Source organism: Phyllopteryx taeniolatus, chromosome 19 (genome assembly GCF_024500385.1).
Source record: "Phyllopteryx taeniolatus isolate TA_2022b chromosome 19, UOR_Ptae_1.2, whole genome shotgun sequence".
NCBI lineage: Eukaryota > Metazoa > Chordata > Actinopteri > Syngnathiformes > Syngnathidae > Phyllopteryx > Phyllopteryx taeniolatus.
The window spans coordinates 17,104,703-17,121,318 of record NC_084520.1 but is presented as its reverse complement, the minus strand read 5'-3'; the positions used below and the strand labels follow the sequence as shown (position 1 = coordinate 17,121,318).

The following is a 16,616-nucleotide window of genomic DNA, read 5'->3' as shown; positions in this document are numbered from 1 at the left end:
TTTCAGCCCAACGATAGCAACCAAGCGTCCTGCATCTTAGAAGGCTTCTGATCCTGACCATTAAGCAGAAGATAAAACTCCTGGATACGCTTCGGGAAGGATGGAGTTACGCGGCTGTTGTATTATTTACGTTCCGTCTAAACATAAATATGGAACTCAATGGCATTATTTGCAGTGCAATATTTTCTATAGATTTAAATTTTCCCAAAAATGTGTTCAACTATGTATACATTGTTTAATAAGTTTAAATGTTTAAAAGTGCTTGACGTTTTTGTACAGTTTTTCTATTGTTGATATTGTGATAAATTGGAGTTCACTGTAATTTGATTTCAAAAAACAAACAAACAAAACAAATGTTCAGCTAGTCACTTGACCCTTGATGAAGCTGAAAGTCACCGCAGCAACAAGTTTTATTGAAAGTACGGTTTCAGGCAACGTCATGGGTTTTTGTTGGTTTTACCAGTGAAAAATCCTCGCCACTAAACCACAAGCGGCTTCATTGCTACTTTAAATTGATAAATGCCACGGCCTCCAGAAGACTAGGGTGGACCAGTTAATCCAGTTCCTGCGGAGTTAGCACAGGGAGATAACCAGTTGCGCGGTTACAGGGAACATTCGTCAGCAGGCAAGTTGAGGGACCTGTTTCCGATTCATTTGAAAAATGTGAAGGATGTTCGACCCATGCCAACAAAACGGTGACTAATGTCCATCCATCCATTTTCTGAGCCGCTTATCCTCACAAGGGTCGCGGGACGACTAATGTCTCGGGCACTAACGGCAAAATAACTTACGACTTGGAACCCTAAAGAGCAATCATTATTATTGCTGTCATTATCGTTTGCCAGCTTTTGAGGAAGAGTACTCAAAAAGTGTCGCCATCTCCACTTGTTTGTTTTTTGAGCTAGCAGGATTCTGCAAACAATAAAAAAACTGATCATCGTTTATTGTTTGCTTAATTGGATTCCTCAAAAAATGGTCTTGATTATTTGTTTGTTAGTTAGCTGGGTAATGCAGACAAAATGTTTTGGTTGTGTTTGTTGATTGGTTAATTGGCGGAATTGCGTCAAAAATGTTTTGATTGCTGTTTGTTAGTTGGCATGATTACCCAACTGTTTGAAACACCATTTGTTAGTAGATTTATGCAGAATTAAGAGCGGTTCATCACTGTTTGTTGATTAGCTGGCTTTTTTTTTTTTGTCATTGTTGCTTGCTTAGCAGTATTTTGCCAACATTTTTTTAAGCGTTTGTTAGTTAGTTAGTCTTGCGCAAAAAACTTTCCGCTCAGCGTGACACCCTTGTGATTTTTCGAGGCCCGCAAAGGCCAACCGGTTTCATGTGTGCCTCACAGTCACTGATGAGCAGCTAGTGCGGCTCTGTTGGAGTAGGAAGCACCTTAAGGAGAAGCTGCGCGGCGTCGCCTGATGCTAAAGCTGCCAGCGAAGGCCTGTTCATTAGCCAGGCTGATGGAAGCCTCGCCATCTCCTGCTGGCCCTCCATGCTCCCTTCCGCTATTTATAGAGCGGCCAAGATACTCCTAATGGCACGTGATGAGGGAAGGCGGGATTGGGGAGGGAAGAGGTTGCAGAAATGAAACACTGTTTACTCCTCTGTGGCTCATTGCGAAGTTGGTGGATTGCAATCAAGTCCCAGATTCTATCATTGGATCGTACAGTTTGTGGACTTTATTCATGACTAATGTTCAACTCAAAACCAGTTAAACTATATTTACAATTTTGAATCGTCCTTTTCAATGATGTCACGATATTTACTGAGAGGCAGAAGCTTTAGCGATCTCCAATGGCACGATAAGTAAACAAACTCTTCTTTGTCATTCGACCAAGGCCCAGCGATTAAGAACACTGGTTAAATGCCTTGAATGATGATTTTAGCCTTCATCTCTACTGCCATAATTTGAATGGGTGAAGTATCAGTCGACAAGATGATGTTACGTGAGGTAAATTGCTTCAAACGGAGACTGACGGCGGTTGTAATTTATATTTCAGCAGGTAAGTTGATGAAAAAAATAATGGAAATTCAGTTAGCATGATCATTAAGTGACTGGCTAATGAATTGATTTTTGTGTTGCTCAGATTAAGGGGACAGACGTGCTCTTTTAATGATGAAATGGAGAGCACGCTGTAGAGCTGATGTTAAACAGCACGCTGTCCATTATGTTTTGGTAAATTTCACAGTCAGTCAAAGCTAACTTTTCATACTGTATCTGTGGGGAAACAAATGCCTTTGAGGTTTTGATTCCCAGTCTGTCCCTTAAGAAGTGGGTATTATGCTACTACGACATCCATTCAAATCATTCTCTTCACCCACAGGTTCCGCTGGATTGATTTTTATTCTTCTATTTAATTTTTATTTTTTGTTAGTATTCTTCTTTTTTTTTTTAGGCGATCGAAAGACAAACTTTTTGGGGAGTATCTGGCAGTACAACCGCAAAATTTTGTTTTTCAGTCACTTTTGTTCTGTTGCTTCGATAGTGAATGTTATTTCTTCCCGCTGTGGCTAGCACTTGCGCAATCGTCACCATTTACCGGTCACTCGGGCTAGTGTTTGATTAGCACATTTGTCCACACCTGTTAAGTCAACTGTGCAACAGCAGAAACTGTATTTATCTCACGAACCCATGTTAAAGAGAGCACGACAAACATCCACGACAGGCCAGGGCGAAAGTCAAGTGTGTTGGTTGACGGATTCTTAAATCGATGGGTAAAAGGCACAAGACTGGAATGCGTCTAAAGGTTGCACAATATGGAAACCTCATCCCTATACCTCAAATCTTGCACAGAAACTTCCACCCAACCATTTTCAATAGCGCTGCTCTTCGCTAGGGTCACAGGTGAGCTCGAGCCTATCCCATCTGACTTGGGCACAGAGGGAATTTACACCCTGGACTGGTCGCCAGTCAATGGCAGTCGAAATATTCTTAGTAGTAGTAAAAGCGCGTGAGTACTAGACTGGCCTGCCAGAAGTCCAGACCCGTCTCCCACTGAAAATGTGTGCAGGCGAATTATGAAGAGCCAAATCCGACAACGGAGACCCCGGACTGTTAAGCAACAGAAGTTGTCCGTCAAGTGAGAATGGGGAAGAATTCCACCTACGAAGCTTCAACAATTAGCGTCCTCACTTCCCAAATGCTTATTGAGTGTTAAAAGGAAAGGTGATGTAACACAGTGGTAAACATGCTCCTGTCCCAGCTTTTTTGGAATGTGTTGCGGGCATCGAATTCAAAATGAGTGAATAGTTGCCAAAAAAATAAAGTTTTATCATTTTGAACATGAAATATCTTGTCTTTGTAGTGTATTCAATTGAGTATAGGTTGAAACGTCCCAACTTCAATGGAATTGTGGTTTGTGTATCCATCAATGGCAATACATGGTGGGATTGCAGTTGATAGTATAAACATCCACTGCAGTAAATGAGTATCTGAGGTCGACCATCAAGGTTGAACAACTTAACAACTGTAGTTTGACAAGCATGCCTTCATTTTAAGATGCAAGTCAAGTCTGCGTTTGGTAGCAAGACGGGAGAGGCCGCGTGGGCATCCCCCGTCGGAATACATGTTTATTTGTAAGAGTCAGGTCAAGTTCCTCCCTCAAGGAAGAAGAGAGAATCTGAGCTGGTGGTTTTATGGACCGGCTCGGCAGCCCGAGCGCTGTCAGGGCCAGCGAAACCCACCCCGACACCCCCAAGTGGCTCTGGCTCTCTGGCTGGAGTAAATATAGGCCCAGTGGACCCATTCCCGGCCCAGGGCACATAAACCCCAGGCCTTCCCGTATTCCGCCTTTATTTTCCTGCTTGTGAAATGCCTCTGGCTATCAATGCAGGTGGGGTGTATTTTTTTTTTTTCCCTTCTCAATAGTTACTCATAAATTGTGTAATAGTAGAACCAAAGCAGCCCGTGTTGTCCAAATTTAGTCTGTTCATCAAGTGACTTCTCCAAAAACATCTGTATCGCCGCGTTTGTTTTGCAACCCCAGAGGGATTTCAAAGAGGAAGAATTAAGCTTCCTTTGACCTCTGTCGCACAAAATTAAGTTTTCCATCCTCAACAACTGTTGTTTGTGTCTTTGCTTGCACCTGCTACTCAGGACAGACTCTCACTGCAAACAGATCAAGTGAAAACGCGGCCTTCGTGTTTTTAAAGGGATAAAACTGGTGGGGTTAATCCATTAATCCGTGGGCAGTTTACTTGCAGAGGTTTTTTTAATGGGCTTCTCTAACTCGACTTTATCTCGTCAGACTTTAATAAAGCTCTTTAAAGCGCCAGCAGTATGATTGGGTGTAATCTGCATGCTGTCAATCCCATCTCGGAGAGTTTTTTTTTTGGAACCTGTCTTGTTCAGCTGCATGGCCTTGCAGAATGGTGGCTCCATATGCTTTTTTTTTTTTTGTGCTGGAACCGTTTTGTTGTACAACAGGGGAGTTTGAAATACTCGCTCTGCTTATTTTTGACCGAACGTGTTTCAAATGTGGCTTTCAAGTGTGTATAGATGTGTAAGTCAGAATTTTCTGGACGATCTTCTACATTGGCGACTATGTTGGACAGATGGGGCGGAGATCCGCTGTACTCTGTCGTGACGCATAACATCCATATGCTGACTCTAAACCCAAGCCGCTTTTTGTCTGTTTATGACCCCCACCCCGTCCCTCCTCTTATTCACCCCAGCCCCCCATTTTCAAATCGCTGCCATGGCTGGGGTGCCTCACGGACCCTTCGTCTGTCCAACGGTTCCCTGCTGAAGAGTGAACCAGAATTTGAACGACACATTGTCACATATAAAACTCTGATTGTTTGATCCTTCTGGTACCCTTTGCTCATAATCCGACAACGAACAAAGCTGTGCTTTGACTTCTGTTTCGCCCATCATATCAGATGGGCGCTTGATTGACAAATTGCTTCTCATGAAAATTGCGGAAAAGTCATGGTCTTTGCCAAAAAACTTTCCACGGACTTGGTTTTCCTGACTTTAGATAAATGAAACGATCTTTCCGTGCTCCTTTGTCAATAAATGTCTGGACTGCAAATAATTTCCATTATAGGCACAAACCAGCAATGGCCAATCAATGGAGAATGGGAATTTTTGGAATTATAGTATAGTCAATACCGTCCGTCTAACGTGAATGGATGATGACATGACATCATGTCAAGGAGGCAAACCTCAAGATACTTTGGTCATCACTGGAATTTGTAAGAAATCTTAAACTTTTAAATAAACCTGTGTGAGAATTTGGAAGGCTATACAGGTGTCCTTAGTGGCGTTCCGTTCCATTCCTGTTCCAAATTTGTGCGTAAATTGGAACACCCGTAGTCGATCGATCTATGCTAGTGCTGCAGTGAAATCGTAACTGCAGTAAATATTTGAAGTTCACTTCTGGACCTCCTTGTGCCGTGTGTCCTCATTCTTATGCCCTTTGTACGTCGTAATTCTGTACCGTCGTAAAACCGAGGACCCATTGTACAAGTAATACTGGACACTGAATGTAAAGTGTCACTTAGAATTGTCATAATTCAAATTGTTGCTTGTACCGCATGAGCAATTTCAAGACTTTTGGTCTTTGCAAGGAGTTTGTATGGGCTGAACGTTTGACCAAAATTTGAATATATCCCGATAATTTGGCCCGGGCGAGAGTTGAGTTCATCGCGGTACAATGATTTGGAGGACTCTGTTGTCTTTCACTTCATCAGAGACAATTGAGTCATTCAGCTTCCTTTGTGGGGCCGCCTGGGGGGGAAGAGAAAGGGGTGGGTGGGAGTGGGGTTTAGGGCTGAAAAGGAGAGGGAGAAGCAATCTGGGTGGTTCTTACTAGGTGGGGGGTTGTTTGAGGGGGTTGGGGGTTCAGGAAGAGAGACAGCGGAGACGAGAGAGTTATTCTGGAACTCCGCAGCAATTTGTCACTTTGGAATGGCTCTTGAGTTACTCGGGAGGCCCCATCATAGCGGGAGCGTTTTCAGGTCGCAGCGTAGGGAGAGGGGGTGGGGGTGGGGGGGGGCGGGGCAGTAGAGAGGGGGTCAGAGGTTGTGGCCTACTCAAGCCCCGGCAGTGCGTCCGTTGATTGAATGAGAGAGCGAGAGAAGGGAGAAAGGGGGGCCAAAGATGGCGGGGGTGCTGGTCGGAAAACCCGCCGCTTGCCAGGGCTCCGTTTTCCTTGGCATGCTTGTAAAAGCTGCAGGAGAGATTAGTGTGCGAGGACATTTGCAATCGGCGAGCTGAAGTGGAGCCACTTGTTAGGACATGCACACCCTCTCTCTCTACCCCCATCGCCCTGGTGCCACTCATGGGGGGGGGTGTCACCTTCACGCTCATCAGAATGTCCTCTTGCTACAGCTGCGTTGACATATTTGCGAGCATGTGTGCACATGCACTGACAGGACATTCCAGTGGCTGGATTCGCAGTTCGCTCCCCCGCTGCAGCGGCGCTAGCCTCGCTGGCACGTCTCCCGCACCCATCTTGAATTACCTCATAGATGACAGCAGTCGCTCCATAGACACAACTGTATATACAGACACGCCTCTTTGAGTGGCTTGGCTTGTTGCTGGGACACAGTATCGCTTCTGCCTTATCCGATGTGGCAGATCTGCCCCGGAAACTAACAAAAGTACGTTGGATATATTCCTATTAGGGATACTTTCCTGAACTGCCCGATTATAGGTGACAAATCCACAATATTAGAGACCATCTTAAACTTATTAAAGCACTATATTTAAATTGACAGACAGAACAATTCCACCCCAAAAAATCTGTGATATAGCAGGGGAGTTAATGATAAACCGTGATAAACTTTATTATACATGAACCCACGCATGCACGTACACACACACATACACACACAAATAGAGAACCTAAAACAAATTATGCACATTTTAATCTGATGATGAATGTGATAGAATAAAGCACCAAACCAAGTTATGTAATTTTTCTAGTTTTTTATGTTTGCAGCTACCAATATGTGACAGTGTTACTGTAATGATACATATTGAAATATTTAAATTGAATATTTAACCCGTCTCTAATATCCAGGTCCTGAAATGTAGATTTGACATAGATTTACTGAGTCAACGTTTACTTTTAACTGATTTTGATGAATCGTCTTGATAGTCAATGATTTATATAAATTGAACTACCTACCAGGGCAACCAAATAAAGTCAAGTCATTGTTCAGTCTTGACCTGTGAAAGGTAATACCATGAGATCTGACTTTGTACAACAGTTGGTACATCTCCAAGCAGCAAATGAATGAGGCAGCTTCTTCGATAGCGCCACTTTGCCACATCCAATATGGCGGCACCTAGGGCCATACGTCAGCTCCGTCACTTGCTTCCATCCACCCCCACCATACGCCGCTTTCCCCGCCGTGACAATTAATACCCAGCGTGCAGGGCAGTCCATAAATCCCCCGAAAGACCTCAACTCAGGTTTTTACAACCTTTCCTTCTTTTTGCCACATACAAACAAGCATTAACAAAGACAGTTTTGCAGCACTAAAAGCTGTCTTGTGATTATAAACGAGCAGTGGAGAAACACCAGGCAACAGTTTTTTTTCCCCCCCTCCTCCCTTGCAGCGGTTGTAACCATGGTCATGGAGTCAATAACTCCCTCCAGCGTCGACCACTGGCAGGCACCCCGCGGTGAACTCTCTGCTAATTACCACTGATTTAGACACAGTCTCAGGAAGGGTCGTGACACACTCTCTGACCAACGCTGACTCAAACATACACACACACACACAGACACAGACGTGCATACAAACCAGCGGGCACTCTTGCAAGGATGGCAACCAGAAAGATATTTAATCCGGCATTGCACACGTATGACAATGTACACAAAAAGGTCCGAATTGAAAATAAATAAAAAGCCTCACTCGCGCTTTATACGGAATGTCAGTCTGATACCATCTTGACCTCAAGCAAACTTCATGTGGATGTCAGATGATGGTAATATATTACTACTTGGACAAAAAAAGCCAGTGTGTGAAAAGTAGGAAGAAGGTCCAACTCTAGCACACGCTAACACCCATTTTAATATTTCAGTCCAAGTCATTAAAATAAATCTGTCATTGGTAATTTAAGTTGAATTGATTTGCAAGTGAAAACTCACCCAAAGTGGGTGGAGGAACAATCAATGATGACAAAGGTTTGTTATTCTTAGGCTGAATAAATCGCTGATTTCAGTACTTTCTCAGGCTTAAAAACTCCATCAAGTTTTGCAGTTGTATTCATCCCGGTAAAAATTTCAAACAAACATCACTTTTCAGGAATACAGGCCATTTTGTCCAATTGTCACCATATTTTAACAACGCATACAACTGTTGACAGACGCGCGACACTATTGAATTTGAGGTTTCGAATTTGCTTGTGGCCGAAGCATTCAAACATGAAACTCTTAATAACTTTGCTTGTGTTGTTGTTGTACTATATTTAGAGCCCCAGAAAGGTACTTAAGTCCAAATGTCCCCATTGTCAAACTAGGTGGCTGTGACATTGATAAGAACCGTTTGAACTGCTGTTTGTCCTCAGGTCATCACCATGCTGCCAATTGCCAACTTGAAGAAGTAATTGTGTGGTTGCAGTAGTTTGACTATCTCAGATTATATCAAATTGCGGCGGAGCAAAGTTGTTTCCTAGGAAAGGGAATCTTTCTGGGGTTAGTCTTCCGGGAAACGGTATAGCGTGCTCGTCCATCCGGTGTGTCATCACATTTTGACAGATGTTTCACATGACCCTTGTTTCTGCTTATCTCTTTGTGTGCAAACGCGGAGACGCAGCGAGCGAGAGCGAAAGGCTTGCGGAGAAACGTCTGATATCGGCCAAGTCAATCATTTATGGGAGCCGTCAGGAGGTCTAGCCTGGTGAGACGCCACGCTTGGACCTCTTTATGGCTTCCAATAAAAGTCTCTCAACAGTCGCATTTATGACATTAGTTCATCGCCAAGCCACAATACGTGTACCGCTCATGTAACCTCCACCTTTCCTTGTCCAGCTTTAAGTGCCTCTAAATACCGACATATAACACAGAAAAATTAGAATGAATCTATTAATCATTATTTTCTTAATTGTGAAAAGTGCTACCTTGATTTACAAATGCTCCAACTCATCTCCCCCCCCCCCCCCCCCCCCGCCCGTCTTCCCTCATGGAGCTCTGCTTATGTCAAAATGTTTACTCTATATTTATGCTTGAACATCATACTTTTTCATTAAATCACTCTCAATTCCCAGTTAATTCCCATAATCCCAAATTTCAAAATTCCCTATCTTTACTTGCTCTGCCTGTGAATATTCTCATTCATCCAGGTCATCTCATTCTCAGGACATTGACAATCGATCGCAGGTGGACTCTTCTGATTGTTCTGGAATGTAACTTCTCGTAGAAATTTACCACCAGTTTGTCACTCTTTGTAACCGTAACGTCCAGTGTGAAACCAAGCGTGCCATCCATCCACCAATCATGTTTTTGAGTTTCCACACCATCTACAGAAATGTCCCATTTTTGTCGTCTGACTTCAAGTTGTTCTTTTTTGCTTTCTGCATTGTTAACATGTTTTGTTCCCTTCTTTCCTTTCTGTTTCCTTCCTGCCATTCAGTACCTACAGATGAAATGGCCCCTGCTAGATGTTCAACCAGGAGGTCTTCAGAGTAGACAAGCACTTAAAGATGCCAGGTCCCCGTCACCGGCACACATCGTTGTAAGTAGCAACTGCTCCCCCCTCCCAGCTCTTCAACCCGCAAAAACGAAATGCCCCCCACCCCCCACCACCAACCCCTCACGAATGGAGTGAAGAAATGCATGTTTGCTTGCATGTTTGACGCGATCAGGAAGGCACTAACGGTCTGGGAGTGTGGCATGTGCAAACGCGGAACAATTCCAAGCGGAACATTTCGATGCCTTGCTCGGGAATGAGGTAACGCTGCTGTCCTGATATCATGCCGGCTTTGAGGCGCGTGTGGGCGATCCTCCAACATTGATTATCCTACCCCGCGGAGATGCAGGACAGAACTCTGGCAGTTGACGTCAAGAAAGCGAGAGTTGGCTGTACCGAGCATCCATCCACCCCGGGCATGTCGATATCTAAGGAGGCAGGCAGTCGTACTTGAATCTCGCTGTTAGTTTGCGCTCAAAGGCGAAAAGTTTTCCAGAGGTCGGTGGGAAAGGTTGAGCGTGAGGATGTGTTTTTTTTGTGTGCGTGGTCGCCGGGGTCAGCGAAGTGGGAAAATCAATGACAGTGGGGCTTCAGCCAAATTAGTGACCTTAAGTTTCTGTGTTTGAGATGGAGAATTTGTAAAGTTGTTTTCCACGGTCATTCGCGCAGTGGTGGGCAAACCTTATGTGCTCAAGGGCCACATGCACATTTTTGAAATGGAAGCGACCTGCCATTCAGAGACAAGTTAAAATGGGTATGTAAAATATGTGAATTTTAATAATAGAATACTAATCATTCTCATTTTGTTATAATAAATTATTTACATAAAATACAATATAAAATGTCTATTTAGAATTGGTTTCACTAATATTTCAATATTTACAATAATACAATTAAGCAGTTACAGTAGTGCTTTGAGAAACAAGTGACCCAAAATTGAGTTTTTCGAGATAGGTCCTGAGATAGGATAATGTCCTGTTTTTGAATAAAGGCTGGAAATTTTAACTTTAAAAAAAATCAATTTCATCAATTAATTGAAAGAAATAATCGACAGATTCATCGATTTTTAAAATAATCGTTATTTGCAACCTACCTCACAGTCAAATATTTTTTTATCCTCTGTGAAAAATGACTTTTACTACTGCAGCAAACTGAGGAGTTGTGACCGTCTCCTGTTTCTATGTCTGTCTGTATTATACTGCCCCCAGGTGGCCAAGGCAGGCACACATTAGGAGCCTCACAATCGGAATGAATTAATCTGATGCACTAACGGGACATTTCTTTACATTCTATTTAATTGTTATTACCATTTTTTTTAGAATATATAATATTATAGCGTGCGGTTTTCCTTCTTAAAAACACAAAAATGACTGAATATATTTTAATTGAGCAATTTTAGTATAAGAAACAGCTAAATCGACTGTTGGTAAAGTAAATACTCAGTGGGCCTTGCTTTGGACACGCCTGCGATAGAGGCACGGAAATAAGTTACTGACTCATCATTTAATTGGCCGTTATGATTATCCAGCTTGCATATCGCCTGGACGGGCTGTCCCGCTGAGTCACATTTGACATTTGATCAGTACATTTGGTTTTACGTGGTGTGATGAATGCCATCTTTGGCAAAGCCCGAGCCTCCTTTTGTGTTGTGAACCTTCTTTAAATAGCGAGAGTCGACAAGGCTGTTCAGTTGAAACAGAAACGCTGTCAAAAGTTTTTCTGCCAGACAAAGGACGTCAGCGACGACAAGCGTTATTCCGAACAAAACAAAACCGACTCGGGTCGTTCCTTATCTTCCGCTGGATGCTGGTGTTATTTTTAAACGCGCGAGTTCAGCGAGGCCCCTTTTTCCCGCGCTGTTATTTTAGGAGTCGCTGAAAATGAGTCCTTAAACCAGTCGTAGGCAGGTAAATACTCGAGCTTTTTAGTTTCCTTGAAAATGACTCATCCGGCTGTAAATACCCGTGGGCCTCGCGTCCAACCTCCATGCCCGCTTTTTATGATTCCTTTTACATGGAGTTTGGGAACAAAGTTTTATTGCTTGCAGGTGCAACTTTTGTACAATAACAAAGGAGCATCTGACATAATTGTGTCTGTGATTATCGTTTAGGTCGATAAAACCAGTATGCACTGTAACATTCACACCAAGTGCAAAACAAAACACATGAGATTGGACGACATTTCTGTGATCAGCAGTGGGGAAAATTAACCGTTATGGACGAATCATTCTTTCATAAATTGGACAATCTCTCCTGAATGTCCCGAATTATGTTTTTAATGCCAGCGTCGTATTGAATTGGATCAGTTGCCAAAGCAAAAATCGGCATGGATGTACAGGAAGCTCAGCTTTCCAAACAGCTGCGGTCACGTTCTTCTTCTTTTTCACAAAATATTTGAGAGTGAGTCAACAGCGCCTCTGCTGGTTGCGGCCGAGTACTGCACTCTGTTTTAATGACAGTTGATAGATAAATTGATACTTTATTTATCCTGTGAGGGGAAATTAACATGTTGCATATTGGTATGTGGTAAACAATACAGTGGACCCCCACATATTTGCGAATATTCATCTATTCACAAATTTATTTATCTGTTTATTTTTTAGGGACCCCATCCCCCGTTATTTGAGGAAAAAAAACTACCTATTCACCTTTTTTTTCTTTTTCTTTTTACAACTCATTTTTTTCCATTGTTAAATATTGTGTACAGTATTTAAGTGTTTGAAAAGCTATGAGCATCCTCTCAAGTGTTGTTTTTCTTTTTTTTTTACTATTATAGGCAATTGTGATCACTTTTTTGGTGAACTCTGCTGTTCACTAGTGGTGTGTGTGATACCGCAAGATCCGGTATTGATCCGATACCAAGTAAATACTGCTGATCGAGATACTGATGCTTTTTCATAATCAAGGTTGTTTCATCATGAAATTGCTAAATCTGAATGAATTTTTGTTTTTGTTAGTTAGTTAAAAACCGGGAAAGGATTTGGGAAAAGCTTACGGGCAACGTTTATAGAATAGAAATAGAAAATACTTTATTATCAAAGAAAAAGTTTTTGGTCACTCGCTATAGTGCAGATATGGCAAGTATACAGTCTGACTTTCACCGTTAACACAAAAAGCCAAATCTGAGCTGTACTATATTAATACATTTGTTTTAAATTCATTTCTATGGGGAAAATGTACGGGACAAAAACACAAATTCAAGCATTGATCTCATGACATTATCGATCGATACCAATACCAAAGTCTGTTTCGATATTATCGTTATTAGGTTGGTCTGCCCAGCACTGCACAGATTTTTGCTATTCACGGTCGGTGGGGCTCAGCCCCCGCCGCCCGCAAATATTTAATTATGCTCCAGTAATATTTGCTTCAAAATGCTACGAGTTGACAGTTTGCTGTGTACAGTTCTTAACCATCAAGAATTTAATTACAACACGCATTCCCATTTAAAACACATTATATCAATTTAACAATAATTTCAGAGTAGTATGCTACTGTATCTTTCTTTAGCTCCACTAATGAAGTTGAGCCAGTCCAGTTCTGAAGGTGTCTTTGTTTGGTCAAGAAAAACTCTTCAACTTGATGATAAATAACCTAGTAGCTTCACTGTTTTTTTTTTGTTTTGTTCCCCCCCCCCCCCCCCCCTTTTTCCCCTTCAGCACACAGGCCGCAAAGCTCCCGAGGCATTGCAACTTCGCATGCGCGCGCATATACACACACGCACACACACACAAGTTGCTGTTAGCGCGCGTGATGAAATTGAACGTGAAACGCAGCTTGTATTGTTGGCGCTCCTTCTTTCCTCCTGCTCCGCCGTCCACCTCTCGACTGCGAAGGAGGTGCGATTGAATGTTTCCCTGGTTTGCATCATACCGACTGCGTTCCATCTGGAAAAGAGAGAGCGAGAGGGGAAAAAAAAAAAAAAGATTCCCGTGGATAGCGTAACCCCGCGCGGACCCCCGCCGGTGTCACTCAATCAATCTTTTGACCACAAGCCAGCCGCCTCCTTCCACTACGTGATCCCCTTATCAATAAGTGTCATAAACGGTAGTTTCTGTTTTTGTTTGCAAATTATAGGAGATACTCAAACACCTTGACCTCGCGCTGCCCGGAGCGCTTGTAGCAGGGCTGCTCCGGCCGCGATAAGACGTCGCCGATTGGCCGGCGAGATAAGCGCCGGCTCGAGTGTCGGCGACAAACTGCGAAATGACCGGGAGCCATCGAGGCGAAGATCGAGCGGATCGTAAATAAAACCTATTAAGGTTTGTACACAGGTTAAAAAGATTGAACAACTTGTACGTTGTTGTAAAAAAATGATATTTGCATTTTAGGTCAAAAACAAAAACATTGGCAAATGGAACCAGGGTGAAGATTCTCAATACTGATGCGATGACTTTTGTTTTAGGTGTAATGGTTTAGTTAACAAACAGCAATGCAAACGTTTGTCATAGGAGTGGGGAAATTTTGACCCTAAGTGATGTATTTGATGAATCTTAATGTGGCAAAATATTAAACTGTTGTTTTAAGCGCTTTTGGCAAAAATAAATATTTCAATCAAAAGGTAATGACTAACAGTGAACATTTAAGGAAAGGTTTTGTGATCGGATTTTTTTCTCTTATGGCCCAACCCTATCTGTGCATTGTTGGACCTCAGTGCAAAATGAATACTTTAATTTTGTAATTGATCTATTCTTTGAAACAATATTAATTCATGCAGTTGCAATGCCTTGTTTTTCGTGAGGTTAGTACGCAGTCATAGCCATGAATGCAATTTTACTAATAACTCTCATAATGATTTCTTTCTGTGTTTCAGTTTAATTTTTTTCGGCCTTGCTTTCCTCTTTTCGGTTTTGGCCAAGAATTTTCATTTCGGTGCATCACTACCTATTATTACAGACATTTCTTTCTGTTAAACCAACTTAAAAGATAAAATTACAAATATTATGTATCAACTTCTTTCAGTTGTTAGTTACCCATTTGACAAATTAAAAAATAAATTCAAAATGTAGCCAAGTTATGTATAATTAAAATGTGTGACTTGACTTCATGCATGTTTAATTTTCCGCAAATTTTTTATCGCCACTTATCGCTTTGGCATGCTACTGATTGCTTTCACGTACACGTGGACAACAAGGACTTTGAAAATGGCATCCATCCATCCATCCATCCATTTTCCGAGCCGCTTGCGCGTGTGTGTGTGTGGACGCAGCCTTCGTGGAGTGTGCATCAGTGGAGAAAAGAGGAAGTGACCTCACGCCGTCCGCTCAATCTGAGGGGCTCGCCGCCTGCCCCTGTTTACCATGCGTTTAAAGGGGCCAGGCGGGACCTTTTTGAAGTGCCTGACCAACCCCGCGGGCAGGCTCCAAGCCTGCCGCCGCTGAACTTTTACACCATTGGCTCAAAGTTATACAATATTTATCCATCTATTGATGCTTTTTTTTTGGGGGGGGGGGGGTTCTGTTGGTTGTCGAGAAATTCCAAGAAAATCGTAGCTCCTCCGGAGGGAAATGGCAAAACACCTGTTGCTTTGTCATCTCTCTCAGCTGTAATGATACTTTTTCATTTCATATTTTCCAAGAGTCTTTGTTGATTCTTCTGGTGGACGCTGTTGTAATGCTGCTTAGAAGCGTCGCCATAGCGTTGGATTGGGAGTGTAAAAGTCAGTTTTGTACGTACCTTGGTTTTAATTGGTTCGGTATGATGACGGAACAAAATGCAAAACAAACCTGCTTATTTTTGGTGGACTGAAATGACAAAAAAAAAAAAATGATAGCAGGAACTTGACAATTCTCGAATGTAATATAATTGGCTCAATTTTTTTTTTTTTTTTTTTTTTTTTTTTTTTTTTTAGGAAACTGCAATATCAATAGTTTCTTCTCATAGGAAAGTTCAAAATCTGTAGTTTGTCTTTTCTAGTTCAGTATACCAGCAACAGTTTGTCTTCTGTTCAGGAAAGTGCAACAGAAGTAGCTTGTCTTCTTTTTAGGAACTGAACCATGCGGACCAGTGCAACAGTTTGGACATTATGAAATAGCTATTATGCGTTTATTGTTGCCGTGGCTGTTTAAATGCCACTGGAAGTTGCCTTAGCGCTATTTTTTTGATTTATTAATTTTCTCCATAACAAACTGATATTCATACTCATATGATGTCTTTTCAAACAAGATTGACATGAAAGCATGTTTGCGAGCCATGTTATCCTCTAGCTGGAGGCTGAGCTGCACTGCGTTTGTTTACAGAGTGCGCCAGAACGCTAGTTTGGTTTCTAAATGCCCGTTTCAGCGAAGTAGTGCCCTCCATTTTCCCCTCTATTGCTTCCAGATTAATCAACAATCAACGCGACCAATTTCTTGCTGATCACTTGATGGATTATTATCTCCAAAGATATGACAATAAAGGACTGAGTGGCAGTGAGGGGAGGGTGATTTTTCACAGTACTAACGACATGACGTCGTTTGTTGATCGCGGGTAAGTGGGCGTGCGTAGAAGCGACGCACATTCTGATTTGCTCTTGTTGCTTAATTCGCCTCGCTCTGAACTGGGGCAGAAGCATGGACATGTGCACACATGGAACGCACACACATACACGTACACACTCACTCACAGCATCGTCTAGAACCAAACAATGTCTCCATTGTTTTGCCGGCTTTCGCTGGCAGCAGGGGACGGCTGGAGTGTTAACCAGTTCCCGACTGTGCCTCGGTGAGTGCGTCATTGTGTCTTTAAGGTAGCCAAGAAAAAGGTCCCCGAGGAAAAGGGGGGAGGGCACTCAACCCGCCACCCCCTCCCCGCCCCAAGCATATGATAATTAGTGCGGAGGAAGTGATGGAATCTGACCATTTTTATGGCTACCGTGACCTCCTGCCATTTTAGCAACTTTCACTGTTATGTGAGTATATTTAACATTTAACTGGATGGACATGTGAGTGCTCCACGAGGTCAGCGACCGAATAGACCAGGGCTGTGCAA

The 16,616-nt window shown here is 42.6% G+C and overlaps 1 protein-coding gene across 38 annotated transcripts in view; it reads left to right on the top strand.

The window, feature by feature from the left end:
* Positions 1-16,616, top strand: part of tcf7l2 (transcription factor 7 like 2) — a 101,419-nt gene that overhangs the window by 25,258 nt on the left and 59,545 nt on the right. For 34 of the 38 annotated variants that reach the window (XM_061755167.1, XM_061755173.1, XM_061755165.1 and 31 more), the window contains exon 4: positions 9,592-9,693. The exons of the other annotated variants lie outside the window; for them this stretch is intronic. In XM_061755167.1, coding sequence (XP_061611151.1) covers positions 9,592-9,693 — 102 coding nt within the window. The remainder of the gene's footprint in view (positions 1-9,591; positions 9,694-16,616) is intronic. 38 annotated transcript variants of the gene reach the window in all.